This window comes from Arachis hypogaea, chromosome 13 (genome assembly GCF_003086295.3).
Source record: "Arachis hypogaea cultivar Tifrunner chromosome 13, arahy.Tifrunner.gnm2.J5K5, whole genome shotgun sequence".
Classification (NCBI taxonomy): Eukaryota; Viridiplantae; Streptophyta; class Magnoliopsida; order Fabales; family Fabaceae; genus Arachis; species Arachis hypogaea.
In genome coordinates this window covers 39,153,470-39,167,759 of record NC_092048.1, presented here as the reverse complement: position 1 = coordinate 39,167,759, position 14,290 = coordinate 39,153,470, and the positions used below count along the sequence as shown (strand labels likewise).

General features: G+C 36.3%; 1 protein-coding gene and 1 non-coding gene across 5 annotated transcripts; one reads left to right on the top strand and one right to left on the bottom strand.

The window, feature by feature from the left end:
• Positions 1–475: 475 nt before the first annotated feature.
• Positions 476–3,352, bottom strand: LOC112738153 (uncharacterized). 4 transcript variants are annotated; one of them, XM_072211801.1, is made up of 4 exons: positions 2,985–3,352; positions 2,729–2,838; positions 2,278–2,477; positions 476–936 (listed from the first exon to the last, which is right to left on the bottom strand). In XM_072211801.1, the coding sequence occupies exons 2-4, from the start codon at positions 2,825–2,827 to the stop codon at positions 933–935; spliced, it is 303 nt and encodes a 100-aa protein (XP_072067902.1). In that variant the 5' UTR covers positions 2,828–2,838; positions 2,985–3,352; the 3' UTR covers positions 476–932. The 4 variants fall into 4 exon arrangements, with proteins under 4 accessions (XP_072067902.1, XP_025644257.2, XP_072067901.1 ...); XM_072211800.1 differs by having other exon boundaries at positions 567–852; positions 2,985–3,202; XM_025788472.3 differs by having other exon boundaries at positions 2,729–3,122.
• Positions 3,353–4,357: 1,005 nt separating this feature from the next.
• TRNAW-CCA (transfer RNA tryptophan (anticodon CCA)) lies at positions 4,358–4,429 on the top strand. Its single transcript has one exon. It is a non-coding gene; the product is annotated as a tRNA-Trp (tRNA).
• The last annotated feature ends 9,861 nt before the right edge of the window (positions 4,430–14,290 follow it).

Here is a 14,290-nt window from a genome sequence, read left to right as displayed (position 1 = left end):
AAAATGCTATTCAAGATAGAATATTACAAAAACTGATCTGATGAGCTGCTCCTGTTTAACAGAAAAGCCTTCTTTTCTGCAATAATGATTGTTAATCAGTCAACACCAATAAAAAATAATAATTGCAAGAAGTGATTTATCTATATTCCTATTAAATTTACTTACATCCTCCTCCTAACTACTGAAAGAAAGAACATTTCAAAACATAGAATATATCTATATGAATAAATGAAGGCTTCACTTTATACCCAAACTACTTGTTAAGAATTAATAAATAATTGACTCATTTTGTTTAGCGAGAAAATATCAACGATTATGGAAAATAGGAACTGTTTTCAACAAAAATCAGAGATACATGAAAATATGAAATAACCAAAGTTAAATTTTAGAAGTAACATCAATAGTGAAACTACTATAATTTCCATTCCAACATTAGCCTTCAATATCTATTAGAGTGAGACCCGCGCGATACGCAGAGAGGCAAATTAATTATACTTTATAATGTTTTCTAGTAAATATTATATTCTTTAGGATTCAGGATTCATTGTGAAATCAACAGATCAGGATTTGGGAGCATAAGTGCCCATTATTTATCAGATAAAATAAAAAACAAAAATAACACAGTGCTTCGAACACACAGCTTGGGAAAGCAAACACTCAACAACATTGAACAATTTTTGTGAACCAATTCCATGGACTAGGAACCACAAATTCCAGTATTTTTGTTTCACTCTCCATGTAAGAGCCATGCCTCATTCTCGTATCCTGACAATTTGAATTGTCTCCAAGCTTCATAACCGAGTCAAATTGTCTCCAAGCTTCATAACCGAGTTCTTCACCGTAATAATAATCCTGCAGATTACTCCTGATTATTGCTTTTCCTAGTTGTCTTACTCCTCTGCTTAAGAATGCAAGGTCGAACTTCAAGTTGTTTAACTTCAAAAGCATATCCAATGTAATTATTAGCTTCTTGTTGGTGAATAAGGTTTTAAATTGTGAAATCATGTGTTGTTGAAAGATGATATAAAATAAAAAAGGCTTATTTTGTTTACCTCAAAAACATACATCAGCTACAAGCTTGAATTAATGAATTAAAGACCTTTGTTAGCATATGAAAATGAAGGACAAAAAGAAATAATATACAAACAAGATTTTGTCACCACAATTAGGGGTGGAAACAGGCAAGGTCAGGCCAGGCTTTGTTCTTAATAGGTCTGGCCTGTCATGTAGTTGATTGGCCTGAGCCTAGCCTGCAGCCTGCTATAGGCTTTTTTCAAAGTACTAAGCCTGTTATTCAGCCTAGCCTGGCCTGAAGCCTGTTAAAAGGCCTGCTAATTTTTTTTACAAAAATAAAAATATTATTTAAAAAAAATATTTTTTAATAAACATATTTATATATAAAATGTCATATTTAATATTTATTAGAATTTTTAAATTTTAAAGTATTTAAAATATACAAAATTATTTATAATTAAATATAGTAAATTTAAAATATCTCATTATTTTGTTAATAATAAAAAAATTATTTATATATATATAATTATGTATTAAAAGGCCCAGACAGACCTGACAGACCAGGCCAGGCTAATTAGTGAGTCTGGGCCTGGCCTATTAACATAATAAGGCCTTTATAACAGCCTAAGCCTGTGCCTATTTTATAACAAGTCAGGCCAGGCCAGGCCAAACACAGGCCAGGCTGCAGGCCCCTGGCAGGCCGCCTGGCCTATTTCCATCCCTAACCACGATCTAAACTTTGCTTGTTCCACAGCCATTCAGCCATCTATTTTAAAGACAGATCAACATGCAACAATTTTAAAACACTATGCACAGCAATTGCACACATTGAGGGGGGAACCCTTATGATTGATGAGAATGCATATTCACAATAAAAAGATATGCTACTCAACCTCAAAGCTATGGCACATAAAACTGCAAGCTTCTATAATACAAAGGCAATTGTGTAATATATATAAAGATAAAAAAGCAAATGATGCATTGCACTCACACTAAACCCAAAACTCTTAAATATAGTAAAACATATACCCCTTTCAAAATGGGGACAAGATTATGATTTTTTTTTCCTAAAACATTAAAATGACAAAAACCTCAGGCACCTTTACCAAACTTATAAATCTATTTCAAGCACTCTAATGGGTTCATGATACTTATGTAGGACACCCTAAAATGAATTAGTTGCAACAATAAAAACATTGAAAATGTAGTCAAGAAGCACCGGTAGAACAATTACACTAGGAAAAATTGACAAAGTAAACAGACCTGAATTTCTGTTTTGTTTCTTTCCTTTCAATTTCAGGTCCATCAGCTTTCAGTTTCTTACTTATTTCAGCAGCTTGGGCTGCCGCTAACTCTGTTGCAGACTTCATGGTGGCGGCTTTATTGGCAGCTTGCTGTGCAGTCATGGTTTGTTGCATAAGCAGAGCTTGCTGGAATTGCATCTGTTGCATTGTCACAGCTTGCTGCATCATCAAAGGAAGAGATGATGAAGCAAGGGAAGATAGATAGATTGAAAATAGTATCTACATAAATACAAACATTTTTATAATAACTAACTAACTTCAGAATTCTGTTTTTAAGTTAATTTCATACTCATTTGTCATGTGGTGCCATAAAACTTAGAAATATCCATATTCTCATCTTTGTGTCACTTTATACCTATATCTCATTTTCTATTAGAGCTTTATGCCATATGTAAATACAAGGAATATACCTCTAAATTATTCACAAAGATGGATTGGAAAATATAGTGAATCCTTGCCCCACCAGATAGCTCGGAAGTGGACATCTCTTCGTTCTTCCTGTCCACCATGGAGGAAAATGCTGTTTTCAACAAGGAAACAAAATATTGATAAGATTGAAGGAGTTAAGAGATGTGAAGGTTGAAGAAAGGATAAAAAGTCAAACAGTAGAGAAGCATGGCAACAATGTCAATGTTGGGTGTTTCTGTTTCTAGGTTCCACAATCACCATTTTGCTTCTTCCAACTTAAATGCCGCCACAATTTCTTCTTGGAAGCCTGTGGTGGCTGTTCTCAGCAACAAGAACAAGATGAGGGTCCCTTTTTAGCTGAAGCAGGGGCGGTCTCGTATCTTCCACGAGCTTCCCTTTGGGCTAAGCATGGAGGTGATTGTACAGAAATTAACAACTAATATAAAATTGATGCTTAAGTTTTTTCATTTTGTCAAAGTTAACAACAACTAATATAAATTCACAGAAATCAAACCAAGTTACATTAATTACAAAAATCACAACAATGCTTTAATAATTCCGAGTTCCAAATGAGCTCCGAGAGTAAAGTTCCGAGTAATCCATACAAAGCCCCAGAAGAGGCAACAGCTGGGGTGTGCTGAAGAAAAAGAGAAGCCATCAAGGCTCCCCCAAATGCAGACATTGCATAGATTACAGCAATCCTTACTGCGAGTAATAAAATATTCATCATTCATCAGCAATTTTATCTCCAATCAACAGAATAAACAATTGACAGTAGAATCCGAACCCTAAAAGGCTAAAGAAAAGTATTGTAAAAGGAAAAATATAATTACACGGTCCAAGCTCGTGCTCTAGGTGAATTCCGATGAAGATGATACTGCAGAGATTGAGGAGGAGGTGGAAGAGCCCAGCATGAAGAAATGGAGAGGTGAAAAGACGCCAAGTTTGGTGATACTCTGTCAAGAAATTCCGCCCAAGCGCTCCCATTTCCTCTAATCTGCACCAACCAAAAATCAAAACGAGAAGTTCCGATTAATTGATAACCAGAAAAAGATTTCAGATTCAGAGAATCTTTGGAAGAAATAAAAGAACTCACTTGGACTGAGAAGGGCCTAAGAGAGGATTCTCAGAGAGAGGCTGGAAGGAGAACCTTCCGAGGGTTTTTAGGGCGCAGTCGCCGTTGCGATGAAGACGCCCACGTGGATTATCACGAACACTGACACCACCCACGTGTCACCGCCAGAGCGGCGGCGCTTCAAGGAGGGAGCCACCTTGAGGTCCTGGGGGAATGCCGCCGGGAACTTTGCCGGAGGAGAGAGCTTAACGATGTCGATGAATTGATCGGAACCTCCTTCCGCCGCCATTTCCGATTCTTCTTCTCACTGTAACCTTTCACCACCGAGATTGTGTTTTTTCCAGCGAGAAATGGAGAATGAGCTACGAGTTGGTTTGTTGGTGGGAATTTCTAGAGAGAGAAAACGCTTGATAAGTTTGTTGAGCTTGGCGGGAATTGTTTTTTTTTTCCGTTTCGGTTTCTGTTTCTGATTTCGTTTGGGGACTGATCAGTAAACAAGGGGGTGGTAGTAAGATGATGGATATTTAAATATTAATATGCGAAGGAAGTGACAAGTGGATCCGTGGCGCAATGGTAGCGCGTCTGACTCCAGATCAGAAGGTTGCGTGTTCGATTCACGTCGGGTTCAATATCCCGATCCGTAAAGCTACCGCCGGATCAACAATTTTTTTGTATTTCAACGGGCCTAGTCCCGTAATGGGCCAAAGTCATATAAATTTTTCTTTATTTATGTTATGGTTCTTGTATATTGTCCAAAATTTGTGAAATAGAATTTACCTTTGCTTATCTTTTTTGACATTTATCTTTGCCTAACCTTTCCTAAAAATTCAATTTTTCATCTAACCACTATCCATATAACTCTTTCTATTAATCATAGAGGAAGGTTTGAAAGAGGTCCATATGAGAAGATGTTATATATTAGTAGGAAAGTAACAGAGATTAAGAGGATTAATGTCAATACCCTAAATAAATTTTTCATTAGTGATTTGCTGAATGACATTGGATATACGTCTATCACTAATTTTCATTGGCTAAAACCAGATAAAGAGCTTGATAATGGAATGAAAATGTTAAGAGCTAATATGGACTTAGTTAAAATGTATGAGGCAGCTGTGAAAAATGGTAACAGGATTAAGCTATATACAGAGCACCCGATAAATATTTCTGTTATAGTTGAAGAGAACATCACTCCTATAAAGATGAGGTTAAAGACCTATGCTAAGAGGATTCCAACTCCGAAAAAGACTCCAAAAAGAAGACTTGTAGTTGTTGAGGATGATAATAATGCTAAAATAGTAGGTCATGTATAGACTGTCATGGAGGCCCATAGTAGGGGTCAGGCCCAGAATAGGGAAGAAGCCCATAAAACAAGTAAGCATGTTGAAGTTCAGTTCCAAGATGAGGGCAGTTGCAATGTGGCCCAAGAAAGATCGCAACAACCAATTCAACCAACCCAATCACCAAAGTAGGTATCCCAACCTCCCAAAACACATGTGCAACCAAATGAGCCACCATCCAATCAGCCCCAGCCTTCACAGCACCCCAATGAGCATGACCAGCAACCAAGGCATAATGCTAGTTCAACATCTCCAACACAAGTTTTTGGTACATGATCTAGTGAGAACGAAGGCCAAGCAGTTGAACAATTAACTCAGTACATTCCACAGTCATATAGGAACCCACTCTCACAATCAAACCCTGAATCAGATTCAATTCCACCATCTGATACGAATAGTTCTCCCCAAATTAAATCCAAATGAGCAGGCTGAGGTAAGGCCTAAAGTGAACAAGAGAAGATCAGCAAAGAGGTTTCTCCCCACCAGACAATCATTCATACCCAACCTTGATCCTAAGAAGCCTCCATCCTTTTATATCCCTGTTGATGAAGAGGACTACTCTATTGAAAATGTTGGATATTATTGTTATGAGTCAGAAGAACTGAGGAGTATAGCAAGTGATGAAGATGCAGATCAGCCTCTAGTTTTTCCTTAGAGCAATGTTGATGCTCCTATTAGGCAAGTCCAGTTGGAGTTAGGGATGGAGTTTGAAATACTTAATCAATTCAGAAAGGCAGTTCAGAAGTTTAACATCAACCTTGGAAGAAGCATATTCTTTCCTCGTTTTGACTCAACAAGAAGGAAAGCAATATGCTATGATAAAGGTTGTCCTTGGAAAACATACTGTGATAAGAGGTCATTTTCTTTGGGTTATCAGGTGAAGACTTTTGTTAATAAACACACATGCAGCAGAGACAATCATTGTAAATCAGCTAATGGTGAACGGGTTGTTGATGAATTGGAGGAGAGAATAAAGCGGCAACCAAGTTTGACAGTGAGGGACGCTAATCAATTCTTTAGAGCTGAGTATGACATGTTGATCAATGAGAGGAAAATCTACAGATCCATAGTCAAAGCAAAGGAGAGGATTGAGTGTTCTGAGATTGCTCAATATGCAAGACTTTGTGACTGTACAAATGAGATACTCAAGAGTCAAGACTATCTAGGGTCCACAATGAGAATCCACACGAATCCACATCCTGATTCAAACCCTCTATTTCTTTAAATTTATGTATGTTTTGACGCCTGCTAAAAGGGATTCAATTAAGGATGTAGACCATTGATAGGGTTAGATGGGACTTTTCTTAGAGGGTATTATGGGGGTCAGTTGCTTACAGCCATAGGGCAGGGCGCTAATAACCACATATACCCAATTGCCTATGCAATTGTGGAATTCGGGAACAAAAATAGTTGGAAGTGGTTTTTAGAGATACTGGAAGAGGATATTGGAGATCTCAGAGCAAACAGGTTTAACTTCATGTCATATATTCAGAAGGATTTTATCACTCCTACTTGAGTTTTATTGTCGTTTGTTGAGTTATATAATATGCATAAAATTAGCCCTTAATTTTCTGAATTTTAGTACACTAATGTGTGCATAATTGTTTTTCTTCAATATTTATTGACCTAATGTTCTGGATTGTTGGACTGCATAGTTAGTGACTTAAAATGGTGAATTTTATTATATGATTGTGTACAATCTTGGAAAGCTTAATTAATTTTTTTCTTATGCTGCTAAATTTTATTATGTACTTGTGATCTGAATTGGTTTAGTTACTTAATTATGCTGCTGAATTTTATTATCTAATTGTGTTCTGAATTGGTTAGACTACATAGTTAGTGACTTAAACTGCTGAATTTTATATGATGGTGAACAAGTTTGGTTTGGTTGCATAATTATCCACTTATGCTGCTGAATTTAGTGTTGTTGTTGTGTATAGAATTTTAGTTAGTGACTTAAGCTGCTGAATTTTAGTATCTACTTGTAGTTTGAATTGGTTTAGTTACTTAATTATGCTACTGAATTTTATTATTTAATTGTGTTCTGAATTGGTTGGACTACATAGTTAGTGTCTTAAGCTGTTGAATTTTATATGATGCTGAACAAGTTTTGTTTGGTTTTATAATTATCCACTTATGCTACTGAATTTGTGTGTTGTCATTGTGTACAGAATTTTAGTTACTGACTTAAGCTGCTGAATTTTAGAATGCCATTATGTACATAACTGATTTACTCCCATCTTCAGTGACTTTCTCTGTTAAAACTTATTATATCTAATTGATTTACAGAGTGAACAATTCAGAATTGATGTTATTTTCTTTATAAAAAGTTTGGCTTATGAATTTTTTAAATTATTTTTCTTATCTAAGACCATTAAATGACAACATACATCCTCTACTAACGAAAAGGGATTCATTTCTTTCTTTCGTAAACGAAAACACAAGGTTATGTATGAAGATAAGATGCATGCATGCCACCAAGTATATTTACCTTTATTAGAAGTACTTATCTTATCTGGCCATCATTTTCCTCCTTTGAATATTATTATCTAATTGTGTTCTGAATTGTTTTAGTTGCATAATTAGTTACTAAATATTTTGAATTTAGTTTAATAATGTGAATTGATATAAATTATTTGCATTGTATACATAATTTGTACTCGTATAATCAAAGATTAATACATGCTGCGCAAAAAATGTACAAAGGAGCCAACCACATATTTTGTGCTATGCAGAAAGAAGTGGAATGACAAGCAGATGAGAATGTGTATGTGGGCATGTGGAAAGGCAACCACCAACCAAGACTTCAATTTTGCTATGAAAAGATTGAAGAAAATCAATATCCGAACTTGGGAATACTTAGACAAACGTGCACCAAAACAGTGGAGTAGAGCCCATTTTAGTGAGTACTCTAAGATGGACAACTACACAAACAATAATTGTAAAGTGTTTAACGCAAAGATTAAGAAGTTTAGGGGAAACCGATCATCACCATGTTGGAAGAGGTTAGGTGATACGTCATGAGGATTATAGCAAGGAACAAGAAAGCATTGATAGGATATAATAGAAAGTTAACCCCAGTACAACAGATCAGATTAGAGAGGGAAAAGAGGGAGCATAATAAATGTAGGCCTATTTCGACAGGAGATGATGCTAGAAATGTTTATGAAGTGCAGTGTTTGCCCGTAAAGGTTGGTGTAGACTTAGACAAAGGAACATGCAGCTGTAGAGTGTGGCAGTTAATTGATCTCCCTTGTAGATATGTCTGTGCTGCCCTAGCTTACCATAGCAGAAGACCTGAAGACTTTGCTCATAACTGGCTTACTATGGGTGCATACAATAAATCACATGATCCGTTGTATTGTTTTCAATCTCTATTCATTCGAAGAACAAGAAACCATTTTCATAGACAACAATGATCTCAAAATATAAATTTCCTATATTTTGATTACTAAATACAAGTTACAAGATACACAAAACATCACCCCCAAGGCCAAGATTGCAAGCAACAATCTACTCCTCTTAACTTTAGCCTTAACTTTTTTTATCTTCCTTGTCATCATCGATAAAACCTCATGATTCTCTACTCCAACTGTAATAATTATCAACCCATCTTCTTGTCTCGCATGAGAAAGCTCCATATTTCTTTTAACTAATGATTTTGCCAGACCCTCCCAACCTTCTTCGATCTCATCCACCCACACAAAATATTTGTAGTCTCTTACCTGGAACATCAACATATATACCCACCCCAGTATCAATTGAAATTCAAAAAACAAAAAAGGAGAACTTTCACAAAAAAAATAAAAGCATATCCATTACCTTCCAAAGAGGACATCGGATGAACCATCTATTTGGATTTGTCATCATGCCGGACTCCATCAACGGAACCTCCAGCCCACAGAAGCATCTCCCGTCAAGTTTTTTTTTCCTTCTTCTTCTTTGAACTCAAAGCGTTGTTGCAACTTGCATTACTTGTAGCCAAGTTAAATTTGCGCAGAGACATCTCTCGGGGTTAAAGGGTTGTCTTCTACTACAGTTCATATTTTAGGACCAACGCAAAATGCAATGTTGTCAATTTCTAGGGCAAAGGTCAAAATGGAGAAGAAAGGGATGCTAGGGTTTGAATCTTTGTATTACTTGGCTCTAAAACACTCACATGTCAAAGTAACAACACACGTAAATAGGTTTAGGAGGTTTTTGTTGCCACGTAGGTTCGGAAACTAACGGACTAATTGTGTAATCAACGTCTGGATACTCTTGGCACATGGAGGCCATCTTCTGTGGTTATAATCGTCATTTCTTTCTTATATGGGTACATTTGTTAGTGTCTGTATCTTTCATAGGTACAAATGGTAATTTATTCTAATAAACAATTAATGTTAGAAGTTGAGGTGTGTTTGGAAGTCACCAACTTGAATGGGTGTATGTGTATCTATCATCCGACATCTAAATCTAACAATCTGGCTAAATATTTATTACAATAAATTTAATTATTTATTTATTTATTTCAAATTTAATTATTTATTATAATAGATTTAATTATTTTAACAATAATTATTTAATTAAAAAATATATATTAACATATATAAATATATAATAATTAATTTAATAACTAATTTTTAATAATGAAATATTGTTTAACTATTATTCTAGGGCTGCACAAAATCTAGCCTGCTTGAAGAACTGGTTTGGACCCAATCACACTGGGTCAAGGTAAATGTTTGGGTCATCCGACTCGGCCCAAAGAGAACAAATAAGGACTTCCACACCAGCCAGATCCCAAAGCAAGCCACTTTCATTTGGTACTTCTTCTTCATCATCATCACAATGCATCCAACCATCCATTTCTTCTTTTTCATCACCATTCATAACACCATGTCACCAGACACCATTTTTTCCTCTTCTTCTTCTCACTGGTAACTAAAGTCACTATCGTGGTTGTGCCTCTCCATGCCACAACGTCAGATCTGCTTTCGTTGCTGCCATTGAGATAGATAGAAGAAACTCACGGCGCTGATTTGCTCCCAATGCCGCCTCTGTTCTACCTCTCCATAGCCATCGTGATCTGTTCCTTACCATCACTGCCTCGATTTGCTCCGCTTTCCACCACCACATGTAACACCCTACCACACAGAGCTTTATGCTTAAGTCGTAAAAAAAGGTGGTGTGGTATTACGACCTCTAAAATAAAATATATATACGTGTAATAGTCGAAAGAATGTAGTATACTAAGAGCCTTGAAAAATAGGTAAAACAAAATCGTAAAATTAAAAGTGCAATGCTCACGATAAAGGATTACGTGCGTACGAAGAAAGCTAAGGCTCATAAACATATATATAAAAGCAAGAGTAAAGGGTCAAAAGTACAAAATATCAAGCTCCGAACTTAGCCTGCGAAGCTAAGGCTGCCCAGAGAATAATCATATATATACATATAAGGAACCATAACTCAAAATTCGTAAAAGTAACCCTAGTTCTCCATAAACCTCTATGAGGTGCAACAGTAAAGCATATATACATAGGGAGAGTCTATACATATAGACATAACAAAATAGAACAAAAGTAGAATCCCAAATAGCCCAATTCGCTGTGGAGAACTCCAGACGTCTAGCGAGGTGCATCTCGACCTGCATCTGAAAAACAATAAAACAAAAACCATAAACGGTTGGTCCTCTAAGGTTCTAACTTAAACAAATCCGAACTAAAACCCTCAATCTCTCCGCCTTTTCTCCGTTCCTCCAACTCCGATGGAATTGCACAAACAGACAAGCAGACAATGGCAAACACAGATAGAATACAAGTAATACAGATAGCAAATATAACAAATAGCATATTATAATCACTTAGGCAATCCCAATTAATGCACAAGCAAGCAATTCAAATAATATGCATATGATGCATGCCTGTCGTGTGGCTGATGATTCTTATCTATCGGTTATCAAGCTAACTCGATAAGTTCGGCTGCTAAACCATGGACTGTCCCCTGACGCACATCCCCAAGAGTCTATGCATAGTTTTTTTCTCATATATAAAATTTCTCAATGGGGGTTAACCTTTTCGGAAATTTATAAGTGTCCGGTCATCTCTTACGTCGTAGGGTCAACAGAGTATCGAGTTTCAACCTAGAACACGTGGTGGCAAGCCATGGTACTTTACCTAGGAACACTCGTATCTCAGATAACATAAGTGCATAGGCCTCATTTCATTTATATTCATTTATAATCATTTCATAATCATGACTAATGGCACTGAGGTTAATTAAAAGTAACTTTAGTTCTCTATAAACCTCTATGAGGTGCAACAGTAAAGCATATATACATAGGGAGAGTCTATACATATAGATATAACAAAATAGAACAAAAGTAGAATCCCGAATAGCCCACTTCGCTGCAGAGAACTCCAGACGCCTAGCGAGGTGCATCTCGACCTGCATCTGAAAAACAACAATTTTGTATGGGATGAGAACTGGGGGTTCTCAACATGGTAAAGGTGTCGCATACATAAGATATAAGGTCCTGGGAAAGCTAGAGGCAATCCTAAAACACCGACACTCAGATTATAAAACTTAAAGAGTTAAAACAAAAATCATAAACGGGTGGTCCTCTAAGCTTCTAACTTAACCAAATCCAAACTAAAACATTCAATCTCTCCGCCTTTCCTCCGTTCCTCCAACTCCGAAGAAATTGCATAGACAGACAAGCAAACAATGGCAAACACAAGTAGAATACAAGTAATACAGATAGCAAATATAACAAATAACATATTATAATCACTTAGGCAATCCCAATTAATGCACAAGCAAGCAATTCAAACAATATGCATATGATGCATGCTGGTCATGTGGCTGATAAGTCTCATCTGTCGGTTATCAAGCCAACCCGACAAGTCCAGCTGCTAAACCCTAGACTATCTCCCGACACGCATCCCCAAGAGTCTATGCATAGCTTTTTCTCATATATATAAAATTGCTCAATGGGGGTTAACCTTTCCAAGAATTTATAAGTGCCCAGTCACCTCTTACGTCATAGGGTCAGCAGAGTATCGAGTTTTAACTTGGAACACGTGGTGGCAAGCCACAGGACTTTACCCAGGGACACTCGTATCTCATATAACATAAGTGCATAAGCCTTATTTGATTCATATTCATTCATAATCATTCATTATAGGCATAACTTTACTTATATATCATAAATTTGCAGTTTTATACATAGTTCATCATAACCCGGAGCAAGTGGGGCAAACTACATCCTTGCATCTACCTGGGGAGCATCTATACTAATCAACTTAGAGCAAGTGGGGTGAAACCACAACCCTTGCGTCTACCCAGGATGTACGTTCTCATATCCCCAAGAGGGATAAAGGAGGGGATCCTAACCTCCCACCATCTCGTTGGGGGCGATTGTACAATACCAGGAGGAACAAAGAAGGGGATCCTCACATTCTACCATCTCTTGGGGTCGCACTTTAAAGAAAGATTGCTCAAATGTAACTTTTATTCCTTTCTTTAATCAGGCTTATAATATAAGAAGTGTAAATTTATATATATATATATATATATATATATATATATATATATATATATATATATATATAAATTTATACAACCTATCTCCTCATATCTAAATCATCACTTCTCAAACTTTCTTCATCTCCAAGTTACCACCTATTTCTAGCTTCATCTTGTTACTAGGCATACTACTAAGATCTAGGGTTAAAAGAATGAAATTAGAGGTTTAGAGGTTTAAAATCATGTTTAAAACACTAAAATCCCATTTGCTGAAAACAGGGGTCACGCATATATGTGGACCACGTGTACGTGTGTGGGTGAAATTTGCCCATCATGCATATGCATTACCTCGTCCACGTACGCAGGTACGCTGGACAGAATCAAACATCCGTGTATAGAGGGACCGTGTACGCATACATTGCAGATTAGTTAAAAAATGGTTAAGTCTGTAGAATTTCAGCTTTACATACCAAACTTTTGATGCGCATAACTTTTTTGTTTTAAAACATTTTTCATCCGTTCTTCGAACGGCGTAAACTTCACAGACTCAATTTTCATATGAAATAGGTTTGAAATGCTTTAGAGATCTAGAAGCCAAGTTATGGCTCGCCAAAGTTCAGCCAAAAATCTATTTTACATAAAAACCTCAAACCTCAATTTTCATTAAAACCCAAACTCAAATCCAACCTCCTATACATATATTCAGCACAGCAACATATCATAGCATACCAATACAGCACTAAATTCTCACATCATACCACAATCAATCATACTTCAATATTACACAATTTCACACCTAAATTTCTCACTTTAATCAACAATATTATCAACAATCTATGTTACTTGCATAATTCAATACCATCAACTAGTAAATCATTATTCAATCTCTATTTAGCATCCTATTTCTACCATAACAATGATCTCCAACACATGCTCAATCCATATCATCAATCATTATCACAAGTACTAAGCATACAACATACTTAATCATTCCAACCTATCCTATGGCCCTCTAGCCTAAGTTTTCACAAGACATTATATACTAAATACGAGAAACCTAAACCATACCTTAGCCGATTTCCTCGTATAACCTAAAAGCATCACCAAAAGGTTCAAAACTCAGCCCTAAGGATCCAAAGCAATGACATCCAAAGTTCCACCAAGACTCCAATGTTCACAATCAAACTCCAATTTTCATATATACAAACCTAATACACATTTTCACATATGTATACCCAAAATACAAAATCAATGAGTTAACTAGGGTTCTACGATTATCACCTTACTCAAGCACCAATTAAGCAAGATTAAGCATTTTTCTCAAGCTAATTCGAACCTAAAAACCGAAATTTAACAATTTTCAATATCTTTGCTTATAAATTTTGAAATTGGAAATGAGGAAAATGAGGAAGAAAACATGACTTCCTTATCCTACAATGTATTGGGCTTTGTAAAGCTCGATGTCGCGGTCACGTGGCCGCAAATGGTGCTGCGATCAGAGCTCGAAGTGAAGAGTTATGTGGGTTTGATAATGTGAGTGAGGGTTTGGCTATGGAAGAATGTTCTCCGCCCTCCTTGGATGAGTTCTGCGTTTTGCATGCAAATGAAGAAGACAAATGAGCTAAGCTCTTTTGTTTAAGTGA